Source organism: Rhea americana, unplaced genomic scaffold (genome assembly GCF_003343005.1).
Source record: "Rhea americana isolate MKP2758 unplaced genomic scaffold, rheAme1 scaffold_134, whole genome shotgun sequence".
NCBI classification, from domain to species: Eukaryota; Metazoa; Chordata; class Aves; order Rheiformes; family Rheidae; genus Rhea; species Rhea americana.
Window position 1 is genome coordinate 901322 of NW_028185417.1, and position 16082 is coordinate 917403.

At 37.5% G+C, this 16082-nt stretch overlaps 2 protein-coding genes across 3 annotated transcripts in view; one reads left to right on the forward strand and one right to left on the reverse strand.

Annotated features, from left to right (window-relative positions):
- Nucleotides 1-10166, forward strand: part of TIAM2 (TIAM Rac1 associated GEF 2) — a 180234-nt gene extending 170068 nt beyond the window's left edge. The window contains exons 21-28 of the mRNA XM_085297988.1: nt 209-388; nt 1828-1946; nt 3128-3236; nt 4909-4967; nt 5820-5925; nt 6795-6882; nt 7454-7608; nt 8474-10166. Coding sequence (XP_085154114.1) covers nt 209-388; nt 1828-1946; nt 3128-3236; nt 4909-4967; nt 5820-5925; nt 6795-6882; nt 7454-7608; nt 8474-9114 — 1457 coding nt within the window. The 3' untranslated portion in view covers nt 9115-10166. The remainder of the gene's footprint in view (nt 1-208; nt 389-1827; nt 1947-3127; nt 3237-4908; nt 4968-5819; nt 5926-6794; nt 6883-7453; nt 7609-8473) is intronic.
- TFB1M (transcription factor B1, mitochondrial) overlaps nt 9684-16082 on the reverse strand; it is a 32804-nt gene continuing 26405 nt past the window's right edge. For both annotated transcript variants that reach the window (XM_085297986.1, XM_085297987.1), the window contains exons 7-8: nt 13337-13464; nt 9684-10629 (exon numbers count right to left, since the gene is read on the reverse strand). In XM_085297986.1, coding sequence (XP_085154112.1) covers nt 10377-10629; nt 13337-13464 — 381 coding nt within the window. In that variant the 3' untranslated portion in view covers nt 9684-10376. The remainder of the gene's footprint in view (nt 10630-13336; nt 13465-16082) is intronic.

The window sequence follows — 16082 nt, forward strand, 5'->3', positions numbered from 1 at the left end:
GACTCTAGAATAAGTTAGGAATTACTTTCTCTGCCATCAGTTTATTAATTCAATGCAGAATGGGCCTGTGGTSTACTGGAAGAACTGTCTCAAGGAATAACATCAGCTTGGTATAATTATTGCTCTTAGTTGCAGTTCTGTGCTTTCAAGTTATTCTAGTTTCTGTGATTTCCCTGTTAAACTGACTCACTGTTACATTTATATTTAGCCAAAACAGATAGTGCCTTTAAGGCCTTTCTGGATGCTCGAAACCCCACGAAGCAACATTCTTCTACGCTGGAGTCGTATCTCATAAAGCCTGTCCAGAGAGTGCTGAAATACCCTCTACTGTTAAAAGAGCTGGTGTCTCTGACAGATAACGAGAGTGAGGAGCACTATCATTTGACAGGTAACTTCTGTCATTCTTTTACAGGAATTAATATGATTTAAGTTTGATTTCCAAGGCTTTCGGGAGATGCAGGTGGCTGCTCTGGTAGATGTCAGAGAACTTATCAARACCTAGAGAGAATTTCCTCCCTCTTAGTAAAAATAATACGTAGCTTTCTCCTGCTTTTAGCAAAAATTACTGCTTTGCATGTTCAAGTCCCTTTGAAAAGTGGATACCCGGGATTTGCTGTGACAAACAGGACTAGACATYTTGCTCCTTAATTTTTGTGACAGGACCATATGTCAGGGCAATGCAACAGTGTTGCTTTTTTATTTATTTTTTTTTTCTCCTCACAGGGGAAATACTAACCAAAGCTCCATCTTGTGGTTATTATTTGATTCGTGAAATATGTCAAAAGTTTAGCAGCTTCAACAAAGAAAGTTATGTGAGGCTTGGCTGTGATTCTTGCATAAAAAAATACCTGCCTCAAAGCTTTGCAGTCTTCCCACATAGAAAGAATTGTCTGTCTAATATCATAGGAAGGAAGTAGAACTGATTGTTTTTCTAGGCTCAGATCCATGGGACTTCACACTGGCAAATTCCAGTTAAGTGCTGTCAGTTTCCTCAAGGAGGAAAGTCTAGAGAATTATTCTGTGAATAGATTTCCATTTTAACAAAATTGATTCAGGCAAGATACACTGTCAGCAAAAAGTCACGAGACTATTACCGTCTTCAGAAAGAGCTTCTAATATTGTCTTTTTGCCATTTCAACCAAACTGGGGGTGACTGACTTGCAGGCMAGAGTGAATGCCAGACTGCTGAAAGACTGCACAGTGAACAGCCGACAGGACTGGAGAAACTAAGTGCCCCTCTCTGACTCCTGTGTGCATTAACAGGAAAGTGTAATGAAAACCGGCATCGTTCTTGTTTAGGAAATGAGTTAAACCAACTCTGACCACCAACACTTAATATCATGGATACAGTCAGTTAAGAACTTGCACARTCTGTTTCTTTTCTGTGTTCTGTGATGAGCCAAATTCAATATGTTACCATTAAAATTCATCAGATTATTTACTCTAGTATTGTTGTAATTACATTAGATGTCCTAGTGGTCCTAGGTTGTTACAGAGTAAAAACAAACAAACAAACAAACAAACAAACTATGTTTACTATTGTGGTGTTATAAATATTCATATATTTGGGTGCTCATCACAAGAATGCTTATTAGTCTTTTGAGGCACTTAGAACACCAGATAAGCATTTTTCACTCACTGATCGTGAAGCATACCCTTCTACGGTCGCTATGAGAAAATACTGCTCTAAAGCTAGGATACTATTGTCCACATCCTGGGAACGCTGCATAGTTTTACCCACCTCAAAGAGGATTCAATAAAAGAAATTTCATGTTTATAAAGTGTAATTAATTACCTAGCTATCTATGTAATTATTAAACCTTGTAGAAGCACTGAAGGCAATGGAAAAAGTAGCCAGTCACATCAATGAGATGCAGAAGATATATGAAGATTATGGCACTGTATTTGATCAGCTGGTTGCAGACCAAAGCGGAACAGAGAAGGAGGTAAGAAAAAAAGCAGCCTGTTTTATTCGCTCTTGAGACATAATCTTGCTAGCCATTGGGTGCCCCTATCTCTTTCTGAAGTCACCCTGGGAACTTGTGCTGGGCTCTCCCTTGCCTTTTAACATCATGACTTCCATTTCTTGTCTGTCCTGTCAAGTTTCTTCTTGTCAGCAGATTACTGTAAAATTTTCAGACAGCTGCCAGAGCCTTTTTCTGGACTAACAAGAATTGCAAGCAGAAGTAGACATAATTCTCAAYAGGAAAAAATAGACATCCTCCTCTTCTGAAATATTTTAAAGATTATCTATGCCCGATGGCATTCAGATTTTATGCTTCAGAGTTCTTGAAGATCTTAAGATTCTTCTTCATCCGTATAAATGAAAATGGCAATTCTAGGGATTTTCACGTTAAGGTCTATTATTGTCATTCTCTACGCTTCTAGCGCTGAGGCATCCATGGCTATTTGTCAGAGCAAAAACCATTATGGATTGCGTTTACACATCTCCCAGAACTGGGGCAACAAGATCTCAACTGGGCTATTTACATCAAAAGTTTACTAAGGAGATCAAATCCATGAAGATGGAGATCAGACATGAGAGCTGCCTACTTGGTTGTTTTGTTTCCCCTAGTAAAAGCCATATCCCCAGTTTTCTTGGCCACCTGGTTTCCTGTCATTGATGGGAAACAAACCTGACAACCTGAAAGATTGTTTTCAGTTTTACATTGTGTTCCACAGAAAAAAAGAAGAGTGTATGAATAAAAGACCTCCACTAATTCTGCCTTTGACATTGTCATTAATGCTAATTACTTTATAGAAAACAAAGATACTTGCAGCTAAGAAGTCAGCTGGTTCACAACTGGCTATATGGCAGTGACAGAACATCAAGTCAACTTAATAGTCTTCTAAGTTACTAATATAATGAACTTCTGTCCAGCTTGCATAACTTATRTGTAGTTACTTTTTATGCTTGTTACCCTTTTAGGAAAGGGAGGAAAGGGGATCACTTTCCTACTTGATACACTTTCCTACTTAAGTGTAAATTTCTCTCTCATCTCTCTGTCCATACACTAAATATAGAAAATGTACATCCTTAAGGATGTCAACCTGTACTCATAAACATCTTACATCTAACAGCTGTAGATCACAACAGTGAGGTATCTGTTGTTCATAATTTATACAGGTGACAGAGCTTTCAATGGGAGAACTTCTGATGCATTCTACAGTTTCCTGGCTGAATCCTTTCCCATCTCTGAGCAAAGCAAGAAAAGACCTTGAACTTACAGTGTTTGGTGAGTGCCTTCAGTAATGACTCTYTATCCTTCCAAATCTAAAGATAACCAAGTTACATTTTCTCACTACTGAAAGCCCCCATCTCCTTTCCCTGTAGCCTTGTGGTATCTAGGATAGACTCGCATCTGACAACAAGCACAGCAGAACTGTTATGTTTCCTAATACACAAAAAAAATGAAAAGTTTAGAACAATCTGATAAACCAAGCTTTCAGAGGAGGCTGGTAGGAAAACAGTGATGATTCACCCCTGTGAATCCAGGCTAACCTCTGATTTACAGCCATTACAGCAAAATGTGTTGTCTGGCAATCCGCATCCAGATTATTTTAACTTGAAAAATGAATGTGGAAATGAGGGCATACAATTGAGAGTTTTATTTAATAATATCTATAGTATTAATCATTTAATAATTATATTACATAAATAGTTAAAAGGTTCCAGCAAAACATTTTAGCCACTTGACTCTTTCTTTAAATAACATTTATTTAAAACTACATTGGAAAACATTTACAGAACAATTCCAGATTCACGTGAGACAAGTCTCTTTCCCAGGGTTGTCATATGTTCCTCCTCTGGCAAAGCATGATAGATTAAGGGAGAGAGTGCTTCAGAGAACAAACAGGARCTACCTCCACAGGTTCACTTGGATGAGCTTCTCAGTGGTCCGCTAACACCAGGCTCTTGAGCCCAGAGAGTTCTCAGCAGAACATGTATGAATGAAAGGACTCAGTCCTGTTGCTTAGCCTAGACTGCTCGTCTGCCACTTGGGTAACCCAGTGTTTAGTTTCAGCTGGGACTCTATGTTGGCAGTGTAAGAAATGCACCTAATGCGTGAGATGTAGGAAAGCTGTGCTGAACTCTGGGGTGAAAGCGCTCACTATGGCCACATCCTGGTTGCATGTAGGGATGAGACCCATTTACACACCCCTTGCCTTCTCTCCTCCCCCACTGGAAGGAAACCTGGATGCATGAGTAGAGATAGAGCTGTGCTGCCCTCCAGCCCAAATCAAGGCCTGGGGAGCACAGTCATCCCATAGGTCAGAGGCAGCTTCACTGTCTCTCTGTTTCTGTTCCCTCCTCACAGATTGCAGGGAATGTGTCCCTGCCTCACAGGAGGCTGAGAGATTAGATAACATTARTGAGTCACTCCAGTCAGATGTTGTGGAAGCCAGAGAATTCCTGCAGATAAAAAAGTAGGAACTGAGACAAATGTTTCCAATTATCCAAATGCTGAATGGCAGGAAGAAAAGATTTACCACCTTTTGTGGCAGTCTTTTGCTATAGGCCTTTTGTTCCCCTTGAAGACATCTATCAGTTTGTTTTTTTCTACAGAGAGAAAATCTTTTACATCTAAACTACATGTGTTGTGTCTGTTTATGTGAAGACTTGCAGGAGACAGGCTGCTGATAGTTTTAGAATAAACATGCAGAATGGCTCCATTGTAAATGTTCAGGACAAAATCTGAGAAAAAATGTTGCCATTGCATGAAGAAGTGTAGGATGAAAAAATCTGCTGTTATGTTAATACAGGGCAGATGCTTTTCAATTACTTTGCTTATCATCCTTTAAATTCTTGTGATTGTAATAATCAGCTTCTCCAAGATAGCATTTTCATTGAATATCGCATCTGTAATTGATAAGAAGTGTTTCTTTTTCTTTCTTTCTTTCTTCTAGTTTTTAAGAGGGCTGTAATACTTGTATATAAGGAGAACTGCAAACTGAAAAAGAAAATGGTAAGTCTGGTATAAGTTGAAGTAGTGGATGTTTTAGCACAGGCTCCTACTGCCTTGTCGTCGAAGATGGACCATGCCAGTGTCGAAGGGAGAGYGACTGTGGTAACATGCCACCTTCCGACACTAGGCTGGGATTCTAGCTCTCATAGCCGAAACAAACCGAGTACTCAGTATCTTCGTAGCAAGAAATTATTTTTTTCTCCTTTAGTAAGCATCATCATCATCTCTGTATGAGCCACATGTTAGTTCTGTCAGGTGAAATATGAAACATTGCCATGTAGGAATTCCTCCGGATGGCATTTAYGATAGCTACCTTAATCTGGTGTGCAGGTTAAAGCCTCTGGTTAGAGACCCTTGATCACTCGGAAAGAAAAGGCGTATTATAAACATAACTTCGTCTGTTCCCATTTACAAAGCTGGAATGCTGAGATCAAGCAGCAAGTTGTRTATCCTAAATACCAGAGGTGCAGTACTGCAACATGCTTATCCTAACAGATGGAGGAGCTTTAAAAGTAGTGRCAGCAGCGACATGATTAATGTATCCTGCTAATCAACTGTCTGTGGGTTTCTTTCTTTGTGGAACACTTGTTCCTTAGTAGTACTTTTACATATAAAAGTATTATTTTTATCCATTAAAAAGGGGTACTTTTGAAAGCTGAAGCCATTACAAATTTCAAAGGCTGATTCTATCACTATTTCAGCTACATCAGCTACATTTACAAGCCAATATTAGCCTACTGTAGGAGAAAGTCTAATGAATTGCAGTTTCTCTTTAGATGTGGGTCTTTTTAAAGCAAAACAAAAATACACTTGCCTTTTCTTCTTAGAAATATCCTCTTTTTCCCTTTGCAGCCCACTAATGTTCGTGCTGCACATAATTATGGTGACTTGGATCCATTTAAATTTCGTTGGCTGATTCCTTTATCTGCTCTTCAAGTTCGACTGGGGAATACAGCAGGTAATTCTCTTGCACTGGGTACACTAGGAATGAAGWGTTTTCTGAGATTCTGTAATGCTACTTCTTCCATATGTCTTTTGGGAGCTTCTGGAAATAGGCAGATGTAGAGAAAATAGTAGCCACTGTTGCCCTTGCTCTCAGAGGGTACTGGCTTGATATAGCAACATACTTTTTCCATTTGTTATGTCAGCTTCATCCCTCTTCTTCCATGAATGAGCTCAGGAAGATGCAAGATGACATGGAGACTGACTTGCAGTGATGTTATTGCTGTGATTTGAGATGGTCACAAAGGACTGATAAATGACAGAGTGGAAATCCCCTATGAAAAGATACCATGACCAGGAAGGTGTTTAGCCATGGGTGATGCCCTGTTGACAACCTTGTGTTCTCTGTGAGCACGAAAACGCTGACCATTGTGTTTTCCCATGTGGAAACCTCAACYGCATCATTTGTTGTAGCAAGGGACTGTTTTTGTGTTCTCTCTTTAAGTTGATCTTTCTTGTACAGTGGGCTCATAGTTGAGCACATGGAAAATAGAGCTAGAAGCAAGCAAAGACGATCCTATCCAGTTCTATTTCTTGTATAAGCGTCACAAGGTATTTAATGGCAAATGCTTTGCACAATTGCCAGAACAGCCAGAAAGCAGTGAGAAGTATAAGAATGGGGTAAAGTAACTCTCCAAGAGAGAAGGTTGTTTTCAAAGGCAGAACTGGAAAGGCTGCTTAGAAAGTGAGAGTTCAGGGGACTTTCCTTTAGGTTCTGCCTCATGTGAGATCATGTGTGATCACTCTGTACCTGTATTAACACTGTTTTTGTGAGAGGAGGAATTTTGGRGTATCTACAAAAATAATATTCCCTTTCATGCACAGGAACAGAAAACAGTTGTGTCTGGGAACTGATTCACACCAAGTCAGAACTAGAAGGCAGACCAGAAACTATTTTTCAGTTGTGCAGCAGGTAAGCTTTATATGGAGGTTATATTTGTCAAATTAAATTAATGGAATTTGAAAGAATACATGCTTTTTCTCCAAGTGACCTTTGTGTCAGCACTTGTAATGCAGCTTTCACTCTCTGGTTCCAGGCACTGAGCCAGTATGTAACTACATAAAGTATGACATTTTGAAATTGGAGTGAATTTAGCTGAGTAAGACCATGTTAGAAATTTACAGATATGTGATCATTAAGTTCCAGTATATTATAGGCAAAGTAACCAATTTTACGATATTCTTAGTGGGTTAGCAGAAATGTCCTTCTGATAATGACTACTTACTTATAGCATGATCCCTAAGCGCAGGAGGTTATCTTTTGGGCTGTTTTTCTGAAGGAAAATAATTACAGTCTCAAAAAGCAAAAGTATGAGAAATGTCTAGCAACACATAAAGTCAGCTGCAAAACTGCTACRAAACAAATGGTCCGAACCAAACACTGCACTAAAGCACTCAGCAGCAAGGAGGAAGGCTGACTTTTATCCCAGTATTGTCTTTCTTCAGAGGAGAAAATTGGGTTACCTGTTTTTTCAAACTTGCAGTGACTGCGAGAACAAGACTAACATTGTGAAGGTGATCCGTTCTATTTTGCGGGAGAATTTCAGACGTCACATAAAATGTGAGCTGCCACTGGAGAAAACCTGTAAAGATCGCCTTGTGCCACTCAAGAACCGYGTGCCTGCAACAGCCAAACTGGGTAAGACTGTCCAAGTGCAGAATTCAGCCTGGAATCCAGGATGGTAGGATGTTCACAATTATTAACATGATGATAGTGTGTTACCTCAAATCCTGTTTCTTCTGTAGGCGGGGGAGGTGGCAGAGTCACACAGCCCTACTCTCATGGCAAGGGCTAGAGGACAAAGCAAGCTTGCCATATCCCACACTGTGTTCTCACCCTTGACATGTCATTAGCTTTATTAAGTGAAAGCTTAGTAAGTTCCAAATCACTTTTACTGAGTAGAAATGGACTCCCCTTGGCAAGTGGTATTAGACTTCTTTCCTCTGTGTTCTCTTCAATGACTCAGCTGTAGTAACATTTAAAGCTCAAAGAACTGACAAAAGGCAGGGATCTTGCTTCTCTCAGTGCACTAAATCTGCACCCCATCAGATACCCTAATTAAGCACAGGCTTCAGACTATTTAGCAAAATGAGTAAGTAAGTAAGTGTTGGCTACTAGTCTTTCAAGTGCTCCACCTGCTTGGTTGTCTGTAACATTCCTGTAACATGACAGGTATTGGAACAGTTCCACTCAAACCTCCAATTGGCCCTCTGGTCCTTGAGGTACCGGACCCTGTCTTGCTTTCCTACAGATTTGTGTAAATCGTTACTACACTTTCTGCATTATTTTGTACATACTGCACATGAAAGCAAGCATAAAACCCTGTTGGAAAGAAATCTGACATGTGATTACACTGACTACCAGAACGGTGACATACCTGACCCTGGATGATTACCAAAAGAGACTATATACAGTGTAATTACAACAGGGCTATTGAGATTGACAGTATAATCCTAGTAYCTTTTGGCAGAACAAATAAAACTGATTTTTTTTCTTTGCACAGCTTCCACGAGGTCTCTGAAGGTACTGAAGAACTCCTGCAGTAGCGAGTGGAACACTGACACAGGGAAAGGTAACTTCCAGGATTCTGATGAGTGCAGCTTGAGTAGCAGTACTCAGAGCAGCAGCTGCCACACCACTGAGAGCACACAGGAGCCCAAAAATTCATCTCCTGATAAACATTTACAGAGCTGTGCATCAGACTTTTCCAATGTTCTTGTCAAGGAATCTGATATTCTCAGTGATGATGATGATGATGACTATCAGAGCCTAAAGAAAGGCAGCCCTACTAAAGATATTGAAATACAGTTCCAACGACTGAAGATTTCAGAAGAACCAAGTACTGACTCTGAACGAGATCRGGCCACTGAAAATGAGGAAGGGGATAGTTTCAAGACAGATGAGCATCCAAAGCTGGTGCGTGGCCATTTCTGCCCAGTTAAGAGAAAAGTAAACAGCACAAAGCGTAACAGAGGAACTTTACTGGCAATGCAAGAACGTCACCAATCCCTTGACAGTCATTCTGATGCTGCAAACTTGGATCTGAACTCTATTTTAGAGAGAGAATTTAGTGTCCAGAGCTTAGCATCTGTAGTTAATGAGGACTGTTTTTATGAAACTGTGGAGAGGCATGGAAAATCCTAGCTTTCTAAGCACTATATTTAAATAGTTCATTTTAAGTCCACATAAAATTCAACAAACTTACTTTGCTTTAAAACAAGGAAATTCATGGAAGCTGCAGGAAAACTACTATGTATTTGATTTTGTGCACTAATACATTTTTTTTCCACAAAAACAGCTGTAAAGGATTCTTAAGTTATTTTAATTTATTGTGGATCAAAAATAGATTGAGTTGGCCAAGGTCTGTAAATTAGTTCACCCCTTTCAAGCAGTTATTGAGATTTTGTAGTATTCCTGAGGAGGGTAGGGGAAGGATGGCTTTGTTAGCATTTTAAGTTATGTGGAAAAGATGCTAGTGAGAGGACAGAGGAGATTACAACAGAAATTAGCTTTACAAAGTGATTTTTTTTCAATACCTTGGGCATTTTATTTCTTTAGTTTTCATTTTTGCTTTATTTAAAGCAGAATTAAGTTATTTTAATGTGTTTTAGTGCACAATAGTGCCGAAATTTCATTTTTGTATGTTTTAAGATGCTGTTTATACTTTATATATATATATATGTAAATACAAAAACAAAGCTTGGACTGTAATCTTTTATTTGACTGTATTTTTTATTTTCTCTACCAGCCTGTACAGTAAAAGACAAATAAGTATTGTACTTAGCAATGTTTTCTACTTTTTATTGTACTGCTTTTTTCTAGTTGGAGATTTAAACCCTGAGTTCTTTGCTTTGGCATAAATGAGAAGAGTATTAGCAGACCTTAAGGTAATCTGTGCACTTTATCCTCCTTTAAGCCGGTCACTTGAGTATATTTATACAAGGGTTTTGGCTTTTGTTTTTTAAATTACTGTGCACAATAGGATGTTCCAGGATGAAAAGAACACAAAAACCCAAACATCATCTTACATGCTGAAATACAAGAAATATTTTTCCTTCTGATTCAATAATGCACTTTTCATACAAAACTGATTATTTCAGAAGTATCTCAATTACATGTCTAATGAAACATACCTTGCTTTTGGTATGTGCTCTGACCATTCCCTGAAGTAAACAGAACTTATAGACACCTTATAACTGGAGTGTCCTTTCATTTTTTTTTCTACAGTTGAATGGAATGAATAAATAAAATGGGAAAGCCCTCTCTCTCCAGCACTTCCAGTACAAAAGTATCTCTTTTATACATGCACAGATGTAGGAATATATTTAAATCTTCTTTTACTGAATCAACACCTCTAGATCAAAGACTTAAAAAAAAAAAAAATCTGTCTGCTGAGATCACAGCTGTTACAGCTGATTCTCTTCTTCAATCTGTTCTGAGGGACTGGTATTTTTAGGTAATTTCTTCTTCTGCCTTAATTCTTCTCTGTAGTTGTATGCAAAAAGGCTTGGGTCTTCATCACACATTTTCCTATATGCATTGCACAGATTTCTGAAATGTGACATGGAGAGCTGAACAGGACGCAAAGTTGGATCAACATCTGCTGCCATCATCAGCTGTTCTGTTTTCTTCAAACGTTCACTTTCAGGAAACAAGATCCTAAAAGGGGAATAAAAAAAGGCAATCAAATTATTCAGTTTCCCTTAAGAGACAGAAAGTAGTGTTGAGATTGTATCTAATATAGGTTTAGTATTAAGYATGTCGTTACCTTAGCTCTGGTAATCCTAGTAAGTCTCACTGCCTAAGTAAACATGGACACAAGGGCCCTTTATTCTACAAATGCAATTTATAACACAGGAAAGTATATACTTATGTCCCACATTAAACACATGACTGACTGTTTATGCTAACATTAAGAGCAATTTACAGAGCCTTCTTAGAATTAGCCTATATTTAAAAAGCAACAACAGAGTAAACTGTGTAAACTAAATCAGATCCAAACCATACAACTCTCGAGACAACTGTTCCATTCCAATGGGAAAGACTTATCATTTGACATTAATACTGCAATCCTAATGGCAGAAAAAAAAGCCAAGAAACAAAAGGAAGGAATATTTCATAATCATTCACTTTTAATATTTGCATCTTGGAAAAAGTGCCAGGAGTTAGACTTTATTTACTTCTTGGTCACTAATCACAAAAAGGTCACATCAGTTCCTGTACTCTGTTTGCTGTCAGAAGCATTAGCACCCCTCTATTACAAGTTCCCCAAATCTTAATGAGTAGTAGTATTTTAATGTCTCATATTTTTTTGAATATTTTTCAATGTCTCATAAAAATACATTATACAAACTACTGAAAGCTCAGTCAGAAAGGCAGAAAGAAATCTTGTGCATGTTTGGTAAGTAAGTAAGAAGTATGACATTTCATTTTTAGATCATCATCTGCTTCTGTCATACATAGGTAAGACCTATGTTGTGCATCTATTACAATGCATTTTCCCCAGCCCCCTCCACCCCCCATTTTTTTAACAAGTTGGCTGGACAAGCTAGTCTAAAAGGCTTAGGTAAGTGAAAGCTGGCTCTTTGTGGGCAGACGAAATACAAACTTACTTAYTTAAGAAAGGGTTTAAAATGACAGGTAAGAGAAGAAATTTCTCAGCCTATCCTAGTTTGAACTATGTGCCACTCAAGGACATGTTACCATTATTTCAGCATACTGGTCAGCAAGGCTGAAACGTACCAATCCTGATTTTGATATCCCTTCCATTAAGCTCATCTCTGAATTAATTGTTAAAACATTGAGCCAAAAACACTTAATCATGCTTTAAGCACAGAATATGCACCATCTTGAGTACTAGTGTGCATGTGAATTCTGTTGTGAACAGTAACTCAAACAAGTTCATTATTCTTCTCCCCCCCCCACACACACACACCCCTGCCATGGGCTTGTATACTCTTACATTCCATGTTCCTTGCAGATCATAGAAGTTAGTTACACACACATATTAACTTGTTTTTATACAGTATGTGTGATATATAACTAACTCAATAGCCCCTATTATAAACCAGAATTTGCCTTTTTTTTTTCTTTTTTTTTTCAGGTCAGCTAAAGAATAAGAGGATTGTGTTTCTTAGTTGCATGCTATGCACTAGGCTAAAGCACGATAAGCTGCTATGGGATATGTGACGTCCAAAAGTTCAGATTCCCGCGCCTTCCCTCAAAAGAATGCAAAGCAGTACTAGCCCTTTCAGCTTACACAACAGATGAATTTTTAAAACTTTGGCAAAAAATATTCCACACCAAGTTACAGATGTCGTTTGCTAATGCTGTCTTTCACAAACAAAACTGCAAATCAAATATCAACTCATCTGGAGTTGGGGGGGGGTCTCATTATCTAAAGACCTACTCAAAATGGGCAAATCAGTATGATTTTAGATCAAATGTTTGACAAATACCAATGTGTTTTACCACCTCAAGCAAAACTCTCCCTCCAAAAAAACTAGAGGTAAAATTCTATGTTTGCCTTTATACTAGAGACATACATGGCTCGTAATTCAGTGAAGTGGTGCCCATCCTAAATCTAGACTGTTTCAGAACCAAAACAACGCCCAGCAATACTCAGAGGGCCCAAATTGCAGCAGCATGCCTCTTGTTTCCTAACAACTGTTTGTTGCACATTCCTACAATGCTGAACGCAGGGCTTTGCCCCTACCAAATCAGACAAGTGTGTCTATGCCAGAATTTAATAGGACTCCTGGAGAACAGGCTGCAGTGGTCTCTCCTCAGCTAGATAGGGCTCCTTATCCAGCATAAAATTTAAAGAGGCAATAGAATACCATAAAAGGGAAGCATGGAAGTATGAATGTTACCTTTTTGCCATTATCCCTAAATAAATAAAATTTCTGACAGACCAAATAACGTCTCCTCTTTCACATCGCAAACTTCAGTTTAGAATTCTAGACTTTCACTTAATTCAAACAACATATGCTCTTGTTCAAATTGTACTTCAACAGCATTTGTGTAGTTGCTTATATTTTTGTGTGTTTTTTTTCCAATTTCTGAGAAAGATAAACTATCAGCAGTTTATCCCAGTAACTTTAACAACTTTGACATCATTAACAAAAATGCACAGTAATCGTTAACATAATTCAACAGAAAGCAATACACTTCATACTTTTCACTCCAGAGAACATTCTGAAATGTAAAGAGCTGATAAACTATGATGGCTTTTAAGCAGTAAAAATGTAAACAGAGTGAATAAACTCAAATACATCGCTAAGGGTGTTTCTTGATTGATTTAATAGCTGATGCAGTTACAAAACATTATCTGAAAGAGAATTTCTCATTAAGGGTTCTTTCTTACTCAATTCCACGGCAGCAGTATTTTCTTCTAAACTGAAAAACACTTTGAACAATTTTTTCTACTAGCTCAAAGGGCTGTTGTATCTGTGGTTGCACCAATGGAGTGAAATGCACTACGGCTACATCGACCTAGAAAAAAAAGCAGATACTTGAATTATACGTATTCCTTTGAGAAATCTTCTTATTCGTAAGTTTACAGGTTAGACATCAGGAATCAGACATTACTGTGACAGATGATAACATAATAGCTGTGTGGTGACTAATGTCATACKATTTGAATATAAAGATTTGCCTTAACTTTCAAGGCCCTGATGAATTTTTATATTTCTCAGTTATCTATGTATTTCTAATTAGTTCACACACCATTAATAGCTAGTACTTTTTTCCCCCATGACACTTCCTCCATCTGGCACAACCTCCATGTAATCTGTAAAGTAATTAGTGTATATTTCTTCAGATCCTTCCACAAGACAATTCTGACACGATATACAAATGAGACAATATTCACTATCCAGGCTAAAGGACAGTTGGAGAAAATTGATATAATTAGAAACCAAATCCATTCCCGACATGTTTTCTGTTGCTCTAGGGCTTTTCTAATATGTGAACCAAGAAATTGCTTTTCAACATATTTTAACATTTTAAAATTCTACTCTAGTCTAAAGAATGCAAGGTAGAAGTAAGTTCACAGTCAATTTAAGTGCCAAATGAACTCTATATTTACACAGTGTATCATAGTTCATTCAAAATCACATTTGAGTGTTTCTACACAGATCCCATTCAAACTTGTTTTTATTCTTTTATAGTTCTAAAGTCAGCTTGGTTCACAGACGACTGTTGCTTCCTCTGTCTGGAAAAAGTATGAAATAATATCCTACATATATGTGTGTATGTGTATATATACATATATATATATTTATATATGTATATATATAGACACATACACACACACACAAAATATATCATGAAATGACAGTAACATTTTATTACATATAAATGAATAAAATGAACAAACTTATATGCTCACACTTCTCTATGCAAAATGCTGGGCTAAGAATTCAGTTCTGAACAATATTGAGTAATATGTTGAAGTGGAATCTTCCAAACTGGATATTAACAATTAATAATTAAAAAAAAATTATGTGGAGGAGCACACTGAAAATTTGTACAATACTGGTACTGAATTACTATAAATTTTTTAAGTGTCAGACTATTAAAAATACCCAGTCTCTTATTAAAAAAAAAAAAAATTAGATAATACAGTCGAAAATGACACATCTTTTCAAAAGGTCTGAAAGCCAATACTGGCAATTATAGAACAAATTCTATTTGACACTATACTGAAAAAACATTAGTTTTGATGAAAATAAAAGATAAATACAGACCACAAAAAAACAGCTTTTGTTCAAACTATATTCTCAATGTGATAGTTCTTTGAGAAAACCCACAGCAAGACAGTACTTAAAAAAAAAAAAAAAAATCCTAAAGCTGTAATCAGAACTGCTTTAAGCTTGTTTTTTTTTTAAAAAAATTTAATCACAGTAACCTCTGAGGTGGACGTATTTTCTGGCATAAAAATACCTTCCATCAATAAAGATTGCTTTATTCAATGGGAATATCACATCAGCCATGTACAATTCAGTACTTCAACATTAGAGAAACTGTATTTATTTCTGTCCTATAAAAATGCTGAAATTAGAACAATGTAAGTTTTGTGTGTAGACAGAATTTACAAAGCTTAAATACTAGCTAGAGAAAGGAAAAGAAACACTGATTAAAGGTGGTGATGAAAAAAACATATAGTAAATTTTCAGTATTAACAGTGCCAACCTCAAGTATATGTTACAGATGATAGTATTTTTCTCTCCTTTTCTTCTCTTTCTGAAAGCTGGAGTCAACAGTAAGGTTGTAAAATTATTTAAATTAATAAAATATAAGTACWGCAAAAAAAGTCACAAGATCTTCCTTTAAAAAGTGAGGTAACAAAGCAAAATCTGACAGATGGAATCTGCAGAGAGAAATGCAAATAAACGCGTTCTCCAAAGCAGCTTCTGAATTATTCAAGCGCTGATAGTTTCTATACTAACAGCAGTAACCTATCAGGAAGATCATGGGATCACAGTGAAAACTTGTGCCCACACTGAATGTCAGAGAAAAAAGAAATCAAATATACTGTTTTGACAAGAGTTAAGAAAACAACTTCCGTGGTACAAACAGAAATCTGCCCCAAGCTGAGTCTGCACCTCCCTTCACAAATGATACAGTACGAAGGTAATGGCAACACAAAAGATTGGAGACAGGGAAGAGAAACCCATAAGCCCACAAAGAGAGTACTGGGTGGTGTTTGAGGTGTACCTTGATTCTACTGTTCATCTCATTCTGGGCAAAGTAGTTCGACTGTGTCATCTGCAGTCTCATACAGGGTGCTCTAAGCTGCCAGCAACCAAACCTCCTCCAGAATGGAAGCAATATTGCTAGTGCAATGCAGCAAAATACACATACTGATTAGCCTGGCAGAGATCATGGCTGTATGACCACAGATGCAGCTGCAGATTGCAACTATACTTATAGTATAGTATATATACTTACAGTATACTATAGTGGTCCCAATAAATGTACCTGTACATGTTTTGCTTTGGAACATACTCACTTGGGATCAGATCCTTACATAAATGATACTCAGCTTCAAAGCACAGAGCTGACCTAAAAGCTGTCAAGGATATTAGATGTCCTGCTCAGAACTGCAA